At 31.6% G+C, this 12,419-nt stretch overlaps 1 protein-coding gene across 1 annotated transcript in view; it reads right to left on the reverse strand.

Annotated features, from left to right (window-relative positions):
- The window catches only part of LOC147072911 (zwei Ig domain protein zig-8-like), a 268,289-nt gene that overhangs the window by 32,793 nt on the left and 223,077 nt on the right, over positions 1 to 12,419 (reverse strand). The window contains exon 4 of the mRNA XM_085945862.1: positions 4,278 to 4,488. Within this exon, the coding sequence (XP_085801988.1) occupies positions 4,278 to 4,488 (211 nt within the window). The remainder of the gene's footprint in view (positions 1 to 4,277; positions 4,489 to 12,419) is intronic.

Here is a 12,419-nt window from a genome sequence, read left to right on the forward strand (position 1 = left end):
CAATAAAATAATCGATCTTCTCATACTTTGTTTGTCTGCAATATACATTAAATTAACAAAGTAATAAAGCCACACTATCATGTAATAATAAAATATATATGAAACAATAAAAGACCAAAAAAACAGTTATGTGAATTTACTTTTTTTTATTCAACGAATAATTCACAAGATTTAAGAATGTAACATTATAATTATTGAACACACATAATTTTGAAATGCTTCTGAGAAAATATAATATTAAAACGAATAGAAATTTTTTTTTTTTTTTTGAAAAAAGTACGACACCCAACAAAAATCGAAACTGCATCTCTCGGGTTTCGCGCTCATGCACATAGACCACTATGCTTTTATAGACGTCTTACTTAATTGCGACAAATTTTAACTAATAGCTCTTAATACTCTTTAAAGCTCTTTCCAAATCGAGTTACTATTGGCGATCGGCTTTTGTTTTTTAAATCAAAGTAGGTATTACTTTAATTACTAACCGACGTCACGGATCACTCCAAGATTTTTTGTTGTAACTTACATGACTTTGCTAATAATTTTTAATTAACTATTTTTTTATTCAACGAATAATTTTAAAACAAAATACTTTTTTTAGGCAGCGGTTAATGAATAGAAAAAAAAATAACCAACAATATGTCTAATAATAATAATTATGTATTCTTAATCCAACGAAAACAAAATAAATAACTATAAATGTAAAAGTGTGCACAATTTTGTCGCATCTATTAAAATATACTAAAATTATTATGGTTTGGTTAGGGAGGGTTTAATTGATTTTTAAAAACTAACCAATGTGACGTATTCGTTTTATATCATTTTCGGGTATTACAGGTGAAGCTTGCACATCCATGATATTATGATATTAAACAACTAATAATTATATTAATTGGCTTGTAACACTATTTTTTAATCTAAAATTTGGCGAGCAATTTCGTACGATGTTTACTGTTTAACTGAAAAACGCCATTGCAAATGCAGTCTTCCTATTGGTCAATTTTGGAATAAGTGAAAATGGTTTGCGACACTTCTGGAATAAGTTTCTTTTGTAACTAATAGCGATTTTGAACTTGATTTTTCTTCAAGATTGAATGCTATTAGGTTGTTATATACAAAAAATACTTGTTCAAAAATTTCTCCTTTAAATTTTGGCATTCATAACTCATTTTTGTCAAGTAGTGGAATAAGTTGTTTTTGAAACTACACGCCTCAATTGTAGTCTTAGTTCAATAGAAACAAATACCTATGACTCACTAACAAAGTTTAATCTGCACTATTTATGTGCGGATCTTAATAGCCTACCTCCACCTATCGCTACTGATGTACTTACATTATCATAATGCTATCTAGTATTTCATAATAACGTATATTATAAAACGGGTAACTTTTGTATTAAATTTAATCGACAGTGCGACCCATATTATTACCAGAGCAGACGTGGCAAGGAAAAACGAAGTATTGAAGTGTGCACAGTTTTGCGGAAAATGGAAATTTGCAGCCAGAAGAGTGGCCTCGTGCGCTCGTCTGTAGACCAAAAGTCGCCGAGTTTTCACAAATGCCAACACGAGTTAGAGTTAAGGCCATATTCGCCACCTCTCTGGAAAACTTACCGGTAAATCGTTTTGAATTTTCTTCTCAGTTTTCCTTGCTGAGTTCAATAACTCTCGCATAGCTTTACTATGTCAATACTTAGGGATAACTTAGGTATAATGGTTAGAAAAAAACTTCTAGCAGATATTAATATAATCACCAATTTAAACTTAGAGTACTTATTTATTTAATAATTCGAATAATGAACGTCTTGTGATTAGGTAATTCAGTTATGAACTAAATGAGTTACAGCACTATTATTACTTACATAATATATTATAATTCCGTACTATAACTTGTGCGAAAACTACAGCAAATAATATCATCACCTCAGTTCTAGATAACTCTGATTTGGTCATTGTTGGGAAAATGAAATTTAAACTTTACTTAATTAACGTAAATCTAGGCTATAATTAATATTTATATTATTTAAAATAAAAATGGAAAATTGTGCTCGTACAATTAGGAACAATTAAATAATGTTCAAGTGTATGAGAAAATATTGTAGATATATTATTTTATTTATTTGATGCATTTATCGTTTTAAAATTATCTAATATTTTCAACACAAAATCAATACAGTTTCCAATAATTTCTGACTAACATTACATACTGGCATACATTACATACTAACATACTGGCAAATATTAATTTTCATGTTCCCACCAATATCACTCGTAGCTCCACGGTCTTCAAGATACCTCGTCGCAGGACAGATGTTATGTTTCATGATGCTGTGTATCGTGCAATTAGCTTATTTGATGGCACCATAAAGGTTGATTTGTTTTTTATTAACTATATAATGTTTGTGGACGTAAATAGCTGTAATGCCGTAATACTCTTTTTTATAAATAAATACATAAACATAGTTTTATCATTTTGTAGAGAAGGAAATGTAAAATCATATTCAAAAGCGATCTCAAAAATAGTGAAAATCAAGTTATCTAGCAGTAGTATTAATTGAGGTGACGATATGCAATAAACCATTTCTTTTATTCAACAAATAATTCACAAGATTTTAGAATGTACCATTACATAATATATTATTATAGAACATACAAAACTTGAAAAATCCTCAGATATATACCAACTAGAAAAAATTACATTTGAAAAAATACGACGCCTGACGGGATTTGAGCCCGTATATCCACTGGTATAGCGCCAATATGCTTTGACCAATTAAGCTAGAGGCCTCCTAATTAATTACGATAATTTACACCAGTGGGTATAGTGGCCTTGAAAAGAAAGAATAATTGGCAAGCTATCGGCGGCAAGCAGGCATTGTAGAATAGTACTTTTTCGACGGATCGTAAATTTTGTAGTGTTGTCGTATTAATATATTTTAATTTCACCAGAATTAAATGAAATGAAATAGGTATGTATAAATTAAAATTTCAATGAAATAATGTTTACATGTACTTACTAATTATACTGAATATCAATTTAATTATCTTTCTACAAATAACACATTTCAACTCTAATCAATTTCAACTAATTCTATTCTAGTAATTATTCTATGCTTGTAATATACCTTATAATCCCATTAGGTATTGAGAGAATTCGTTTGATTGGAAATAGTGGCCAATTACTGAACATGTGATAATTCAGACTGGTAAAATAGTGGTTTACAGTTGAACATTTGTAATTATTAAACCTAATTGCATAAACCGTATAATGACTAACCTAATGACTAACAGTTAGTACAATTATTATTAGTGTTTTCCGTATATTCTAATTGTATAATTAGTACATAATGTTAAAATTAATAATAAACCATTAAAACACGATATTATTTAAAAAAAAAAAAAAAGTTCAATCAGGTATCTCATGGTCAAGTATAAACATCGTAAGTATGTATTACATGTTATGATTATGTAAGTAACGTTAAGTTATTTTACGAGTCTGAAGACTGTTATAACTATAAGTAATGAAGAATCTTCACATTTGTTAGAATAGATGTTAAACTCGTCTATAATAATAAAATGCCGCCGATGCTTATTAGATCAATCAATATTTATACCAAACATAAAATAATGAAATGAATGTAAAAAAACTTCAACCAGGAAATCACTCTATAGTATGTGTTTTTTTGTGTATGTATTTGGACCAGAGTATAGTCTTAATACGTTAAGCATGTGGCTAACAGCCATTTCTCGTAAAAACAAAAATTTGTTAATACCATCTCTGTAGAGTAGTAGCCTCTAAGAGAGTGTAGAGGCCTATGTATATATTATGATCTTATTAGGATCGGACATAGTATAAAAAATGCTGAAATAAAACGAGAGTTGACTGTAATTTTATTGTTATCATATTAAGTGAGTGCCTGAAGATGCCGAAAGGTAAAACCAGGGTCGCAAACACCGACTTAAACGGAATAGCACAAAACTTAACACAATGCTTACGGGCCCTTTTGATTAATTTTGTAATTAACGTGTTAATTTGCATTTGAAAAGTAATTAGCAAAAACACAATTTTGTGCGGCCCGTAAGCTATGGGTAAAATCTATTGCGAGCTGCGATTTACTTACTGAGCTACGTAAAATACTATTTGAATTAAAAATAATTTCTTTCGTCTAATTTGAACATTTCAAAGAATAAATATTGTATTTTTAAAACATACAAAGTAGTCCGTTTGATTATTACCTACTTAAATTATGTAGATATATTCCCAAATCCCAGACTCACCGCTAACAGTTAAACTGAAAAACATGTTCATTTTGGGGTCAGTGTTGACTTGGCACTCATATTTTCCCGAGTCTGTGATCTTTGAATTCTTGATCTTCAGTGTCCAAGTGTCAGACTCTGGCGTGTGCAGCGCATCCACCCTCTGATCTGCAGTGAAGGTGTGTTTGCCGCTGGTCAGGATATGGAGGTCCCTGGTCCGAATCCAAGACACCTATAATAATAGAAAAATATTTCAATTTAAACAGTGTTAAATACGTCTAAATAAAAAACGCTGGTCGCTATCGTTAAATTAAACAGTATAGTAAAATAAGTCAGATGTAGAAATTCAATTATTTATTGGTCTAAATAAAAAATAGTATTTATAATAAACAAACATAATTTTAAAACACCTCAAATATATACCTACTAGAAAAAAAAATTAAATATGACTTGAACCACTTTCTACTGGACTTGCGCCGACGTATTTTACCAATTAGGCCACAGGCATTATATTATCTCATTACGATGAAATTAACTTGTAGTTTTTTCAGATTGAAATACTTATTAAATTGAGTAAGTTTTTATGTCAGCCGGTATATTCAGTATAAAGAATGTTACATTCTTTAATCTTGTGAATAAATTTATTCGTTTACTTTATTATGAAAAATATTTCGATATAGTTAATATCACGATCTACTGGCGGAAAACATTTTCGGACAAATTTTATAAGTTAGCAGCTTTTACAAAAATAGAACTTTTAAAATTTCAAACTGTAATGAAGAAAATATAAGTAATATAATCAGTTTTAATGCGTATAAACATCATCATTATCGCGTTAATCAATAATTGAATGGTTGTAAAAGATTCTTCTACGTATTTATTTATTTATACTTTCTAATATCACTTATGTTGTAAATATCTTGAACTTGTTATTTTTAATGCTTGCTCATCTAAATAAATAAATTGTATTATTAATATTCATAATATTATAGTAGGTATAAAAGTTTATATAATTAGATGAAAAATTATGTAACTACAAAATAATTACAATAGTTGAGTAGTGAAAAAACATTTCAGAAGATTAGATCTAACTAAAAAACAATTCCTAATTTTAAAGCTGGCAGTATAAATTATGTGAAACATAACGTTTTTATTGAAATAAAATAAAATGTTAACTTTAAAGTAAAACACTTCTTCAAAAGTAAAGAAGAAAATAAGTGCTTTGTTGAACGAAAAAAAACCTGAATTGTTTTATAAAGTCCTTTGTATTAAAATTGTGTTGTTATTCTAATATTTTCATGTCATCCGACTCACATTTCATTGTTTTTTTGTTTGTTTTGAAATAAAGTTTCCAAACATAATTTAATCCCACTTTGGGCCGCACTTCAGATGATGAATACGCCGACGAAGTTTTTTATGCTTCATCTCGTAAGAAACGTTTTTAGTTCTCTCTGCAAAACAACACATTGAATAATATATTATATATTACAAAACTATAAATAATCACATTCGATAAATTATATTTATTAGGATAACTGATTCTTCTGCGATGCGATGGTAGGGTGCAGAATGTGACACCAATATACATGCACAACGTCTCTCGATGCGGTTGCTAATAAGGGTATCGGACATCGGGTATGGACACCACGCAATTCGAAATTAAATAGACGTTAGGTACTAATATAGGTAGGTACTGCAAAGCTAATGTAGTTAGGTAAAATATATTTAATAAATTATTATATTATGATTTAATAGTTGGTTAGAATTTAAATATACACACGTAAATAATGATTTAATCGTGCACATGTTTAAGTTCCAACGAAAAAAGATTTTTTTATTTTATATAAAGCTTTAGGCATGGTAATTCTCAATCTGTAATAAAAAAACATTATGTTAAGAGTAAAATGAATTAAAACTACAAAGTAGTAGATAGAAACTTATTAAAATTCCTCGTCTACGTTCTGTATACGTGTCTACGACAGTGCGCCTTCCAATTGTCCCATCCCCGCTAATAATATTAGCATGATCCATTTTCAAGTTCGATCAAAGTATCCAAACCGGTTTAAACCGAAACCCGTTAACCGGGTAAACGCGCGCTTCTAAAGTAACATAAAACCGGGTCCCTAATTATCCGCGGTTAACCGCCAGAAATCTTAGTAGGTATGTGTACAAACAAACAAAATAGAATTATGTGAAAAACATATTAACAACTGCACAGCCCACCATGACAACAAACAAAATATTACCTATTGAATTTATTTACTACTCAGTAATAAATTGATAAACCTTTTTAAAGTGTTCAGTAGGTTCAAGTAGGTTCACATCCCTTATAAAAAAATAAGTGTAAAAACTTATCTTCGGAGAAAGTGAATATATAATAGATAGCACTATAGATAATAATTATCTGATACATTGTTAATAGAATTGAAAGTTTAAATGTTTAAACATGCAACTTATTCTTTTATCTGATGGTTTAAACCGGTTAGCCGATTAGTTATTCGTAAAAATCCGTTAAATGGGTAGTATTTATTCCCCGGTTAATTGGTACCCTATAGCCACACAATATACTCATACTCCTGTAGGTAGAATATATTAATAAACGATTTGGTTGCTTAGACTCATTACAGGCTATAACAAAAAACTGGTAGGTCATATTTTGTCCGCAATACTCGAAACACGTTAACCAATCCCTTAACGTAATTGAATGACTGTAATACTCTGTTTTCAACCATAGCAAGCTCTTCAGTTTGAATTTCCATCTCACTTCGATTTCTATTTAACTAATTTACACCCGTAGCTAAAGTATTTACTAAAAAACTTGTCTTAATTTAATAATGTGTATAAGTTCGTTTCCTATGTGCTGTTAAACATCCCATTGTACAAGTACAATACCTTTTACAAGTACCCACAAAGTACTCTTGTAGTATTGATCCATAATATTTTCGATGAAGAAATTATTATTATGGTAATACTTTATTATTCCTCCAAGTTTTCTCATTAATGTGTCTCCGATGTAAGTAAAACAATGAAGTTTATCTGAAGATCCATTTCTTCATTACGCCCCAATGCCGAATATTGATGCCATGACATCAAAACACTCGTTTGCTACGATACTGAACATCATTATATTGGTTTTTTTATTCGTAATAGTGAGAGGGGGAATTTTCTTTTATTGTTTACCAGAAAACAGTAACTCCATATAAGACATCAAACTATTTTCAGTTGTTTTTTTGAAGCACCGAAAAAATACATCCGCTTATATTTTTTTATTTACCGACTAACCGTTCACAGAAAGAAAACGCATTTATTGTGTAGAGAATTTACGTCAGTGGATAGAATAAAACCACAATGAATTGATCCTGTCACCGTCTAGAAATTAATATTAGTAATTTTAATTACTTAGATTGAAAAAATTTTAAGTAACCATAATAATATTAAGGGAACATTTACAATTATTAGCCAAACACCTATTAGAGAATAATCATATTGACCTATATACATGAATATCTATAACAATGGTCATCGACTTAATTTAGGAAGATCAAATAAATAACTACATTGCAAATGCTGTCTGGAGATGACCTTATTAATTTAGATTGCAACACATTTAAGAGTCCTCTCATTAAACTTTTAAAAATAGTAAACCACTGAATAGCATTTAAGTCCATTGAAATAAATCTTTCTATTATAATAATTGATAATAAAAAATCGCTCTTATGCCATTATTTATAGCAAAGATTAAATTGTACATTAACAGAATATACCCTATCTCTACCACTAGCGTTAGGACTGCAATTTATAGCAAATCGATACAAACTGTGATTGTTATTGTCACAATAGTTTAATGGCACCTGTATACGTACATTGATTATTTATTTAGTATGTATTTTAAACTATCACGATAATAACTGTTTACACGTAAAAGTGCTGACTGTCTCGCTAATCTCATTCTTTAATAATAAGCGAGACGCGATGTTGTCATTTTATGGTACTATTAGACAGTCATAAAAATCGGTTAACCGATGCTCGATAGCTCGATGTAGTACGCCACAATCGTTCTACTGCGCAGGCGCAGATATCGAACACATCCCAACTGTCGCGTGAAAATTCAGAAGCTTCCGAACTTTTTTTGATTCATGCACAATCTTGTAATGTGCACGATTATACATGTTTACACGAGCATTTTCTTGTTACGGCCGCGATAATACGTACTGTCAGCAGCAAATACATACACGTTTAAGCGGGGTATAAGTTTACACAATATTTTTGCCAGTAAATTAATGCATGTATACAGACTGCAGGCGATATATGTTTATATTGTGTGTTTAGGTAAAAGTAAAGTAAAAGAGAGATCCAGAAACTTAGAGTAGCACAACGTAGTATGGAGAGGTGCATGCTGGGCATACCGCGAAAGGACAAAAAGAGGAATGAGTGGATAAGGAAGCAGACAAGGGTTTGCGATGTGGTAGAGTTCATCAAAAGCCTCAAATGGTGATGGGCTGGACACATATCTCGAAGAAGAGACTATCGTTGGACAAATTTAGTCATCCAGTGGTATCCAAGAGGTACAAAACGTCCGCAAGGCAGACCTAGAGGCCGCTGGATCGATTAAATGATAAAGTTCTGCGGAATTACGTGGCAGCGTAACGCATAGGACTGAAAGAAGTGGAAACTGCTTGAAGAGGCATTCATCCAGCAGTGAATAGACTCAGGCTGATGATGATGATGATGAGGTATACATAAAATAAAACTCCACAACAGATACGATCACAAAAAAGGGGATGATTTTCAACACGTAGAAAAAATCGCAGTTACGTTTTAATCCACGTCGTAGTCTTTATGTTAACTTGGTAGATGGCCAATATCTTTAAAGAAGGTATAAAATAATATTATATAGGTCAAACAAGAGTAACAAAATGGAGTAACTCTACCAAGAAGCTTCTGGGGAAAGAGACATATATTTGACAATGTGGATTCAATCCATCTCGCGTTAGTATAGTAACAAGACAAAGATAAAATACATTTAAATCCACGCATAACTGATGCATTAGTGCAGTGTTTACTAAACTGTGGTGCTCGTATGGTTGGGAATATGTGTTTGTTTTTTTTGTAATAATATTTGAAACGAGCTTTTGGTGCTGAACTAATATTAATCGATACGACTTATACTATGATTATTCTATATTTTTGTCCATGCAGTAACTACTATAACATCATCATCAGTCGTGGTCAGTCCACTGCTGAGTGAAGACCTCCCCTAGCTCCTTTCATTATCTCGGTTCTTACTTCTTCGCTGCCACGTACATCTACCAAAATTTATGAATTCGTTCATCCATCAGTTTCGGAGCATCCGACGAGCATAGACGTTTAGTGGCCCTTTTATACTACTGTATGACGGCATTTATCCAGTGGTCGTCCACTCGCCGAGCGACATTCCAGCCCATTGCCATTTCATCTACTTTGTAACCTCTATCACATCGTGTACTCTCTTATATTATGATTATATATTTATATTAAATTAAAAATTATATATATTTCTATTTCCGCATTATAATTTTGCATTTAGAAAAATTACTAATACTAAAAGTAAAAGGAAAAACTAAAGAAAATTTTTAAAAATAGCAGCTCAGAAATAGAAAATTTCTTAAAAAAATGTGATGTAGATACTCCTACAAAACCTGTCATGGGTACAAAATAAGTAATTTAAAAATAATCTTTCGATTTCTTAAACATATTATAATATGGAGAAGTCGTAATAATGTGATAAGCCTGGTTTTTTTTTTCCATTTTGATATATAACGTGGAAGCCTGGGCAAAATACTGAACATATTTGAAATGTGGTACGAAAAACGACTACTAAAAATATGTCGGACGGAACACAGAACTAATGCTCTGATATTGCAGGGGCTAAGGGCCAAGTCATATGACGCTGCAAACTGCGTTGCAGTACCGTAGCAGCAAAGGCGACTGCCTGCTTATACTTGTTTCGTATTTTATGATTTTTTGAACACACTGTTCACCGAGATACCTAGTATGTACAGAAAATAAGCGCCGATAAGGTAGAGTTGGGGTTCACAAAGCTTGTCCCGCGTGAATGTTTGATGTGTCCCGCAAGATTTACGTTTAATCTGTATTATTTTTTATTCTTCATATCAAATTTTAAAAACTACATTTAAAATTAAAATCCTCTGGCAAGAATTAATGTTCCCGTAAATATGCAGTTTGAATTAATATATTTGCAAGAGAACGTGGAAGCAAAAGCATCTTATCGTAAAAATTTAATTGAATTCTACAAAGGACTTTCACTTGAGGTATATCCAAATATAGTTAGTAAAACATGCTCATCAAATGGCTTCTTTATTTGGAAGTACCTATATTTGTGAAAAAACATTTTCTTCAATGAGCTAAATCAAACTTAAGATCAAATTAATAGACGCAGAATATCACATCTGTTTTCTGTATCACACCACAAAATTTGAGCCTAGATTGCAGGAAACAAACAATTATTGCATAAATCACATGGTGAAAAATATTAAATATTATATTTCAGTATAATAATAAGAGTAACAATAATGTATATATTTTTAAAAATAGAAGTTTACACAACGAAATATTTTTTATTTTTTGCCTTACAAAAAAGGACGGCCCGCAAATATTTTTAATTTCAAAATTGTCCCTTTGAAGAAAAAGTTTGTGAGCTCCTGAGGTAGAGTAATTTACTGAAAATCCGTAGCATCTACCACAATGCTTGCAGAAGATAAGGGAAGATGCATAATTTGGCAGTAGGTACTCAAAAGTGATGATGTTTATAATAATAAACTGATATTAACATGTAGATAATTTTGGGATTATATAAATTAATACTGCATTAGTGCAGCTACAAATCAATTGCGTGCGTAATATAGAATCATAGCTTTTATATGGCGTAGCCTCTCTACGGTAAAAGAGCTTTTCGTAGAGGCGTAGAACCGTTGTTAGAATATAACATTTTTATCACGACGACCGCAAAAACAATTTTATTTTGAATCGGTACTGCGTGCGTATTTATCGCGGTGGTACAAAACATAAATTGCATCGCTCATACAATAAAGATAAAAAAGTCGTTAAATTTGTCAAAATATTTTCCTTACGGGTGGGGGACATTTTCCAAAAAGAAACAGAAGGGGGCGTATAAAACAAATAAAGGCTTAAATCTGTTGTATCAACATCGGTGTGGATTTTTTACTGCCCCACATTAAGCGGCAACTATAGTTTTTGCAGTAAAACGAGATTTTATGACCAATATAATATTTCATCACACAATAGTCCAGCCGAAACAATATATATTATTTCCCGACAATACTTTTTTGGAAGTAGAATAAAAGGATCATCTTGCTGAGAAGTATTAAAAATAGGCATAATATGCCATATATTATTACTTATTTAATATAAAGGTCCTTGGAGAAAAACATAAAAATGCAGGATGTATAATGTAAGAAATGTGTCATTAACAACAAACCAATTGAATGTGTGACACATAGGTATATGGGTCAATGAGAAATGGGACCAGTATCAGGAAATAAAAACTAGAATTGAGATCACAAGGAGTGCCGTTCTCAAAATGAGACACCTCCTTAGCAATCGAGACCTTAACCTAGGTCTCAAACTTCGTATGGTACGTTGTTATGTTTTCTCAATTCTTTTATATGGTATGGAGGAGGTATGAGTATAGACGCTAAACCAAGAGATGTCACAGAGAGTTGAAGCTTTCGAGATGTGGCTGTATAGACGCATCCTCAAAATTCCTTGGACCAACCGGGTGACTAATGTTGAAGTTTTCAATCGATTGGGAAAGGACCGAAGTTCTGCGTAGTGTTAAAACCAAGAAACATTAAACAGTAACAGGAAACCGTATCTCGGCCACATTATGAGAGTACAAAACTACAGCATTCCCCAACGTGTCATTCAAGGAAAGATCAATGGTAAGCGTTGTTTAATTGTCCAATCCCGTAGCGGAGGTCGGCGACCATCAAGCCGATTGTAACTTTGGAGTCTGCTATCCGGAACAGTTCAGTAGAGCTACACTCGTACCCATCACGGAGGTTCTTAAGCCATGAAATGCGGCGTCGTCTTCTGCTACGCTTTCTATTAATCTTTCCTTGTATGACAAGTTTTGGAACGCTG

The sequence above is a fragment of the Rhyacophila brunnea genome, unplaced genomic scaffold (assembly GCF_057557595.1).
Source record: "Rhyacophila brunnea isolate RB1 unplaced genomic scaffold, BYU_Rbru_1.0 scaffold_19, whole genome shotgun sequence".
Lineage (NCBI taxonomy): Eukaryota > Metazoa > Arthropoda > Insecta > Trichoptera > Rhyacophilidae > Rhyacophila > Rhyacophila brunnea.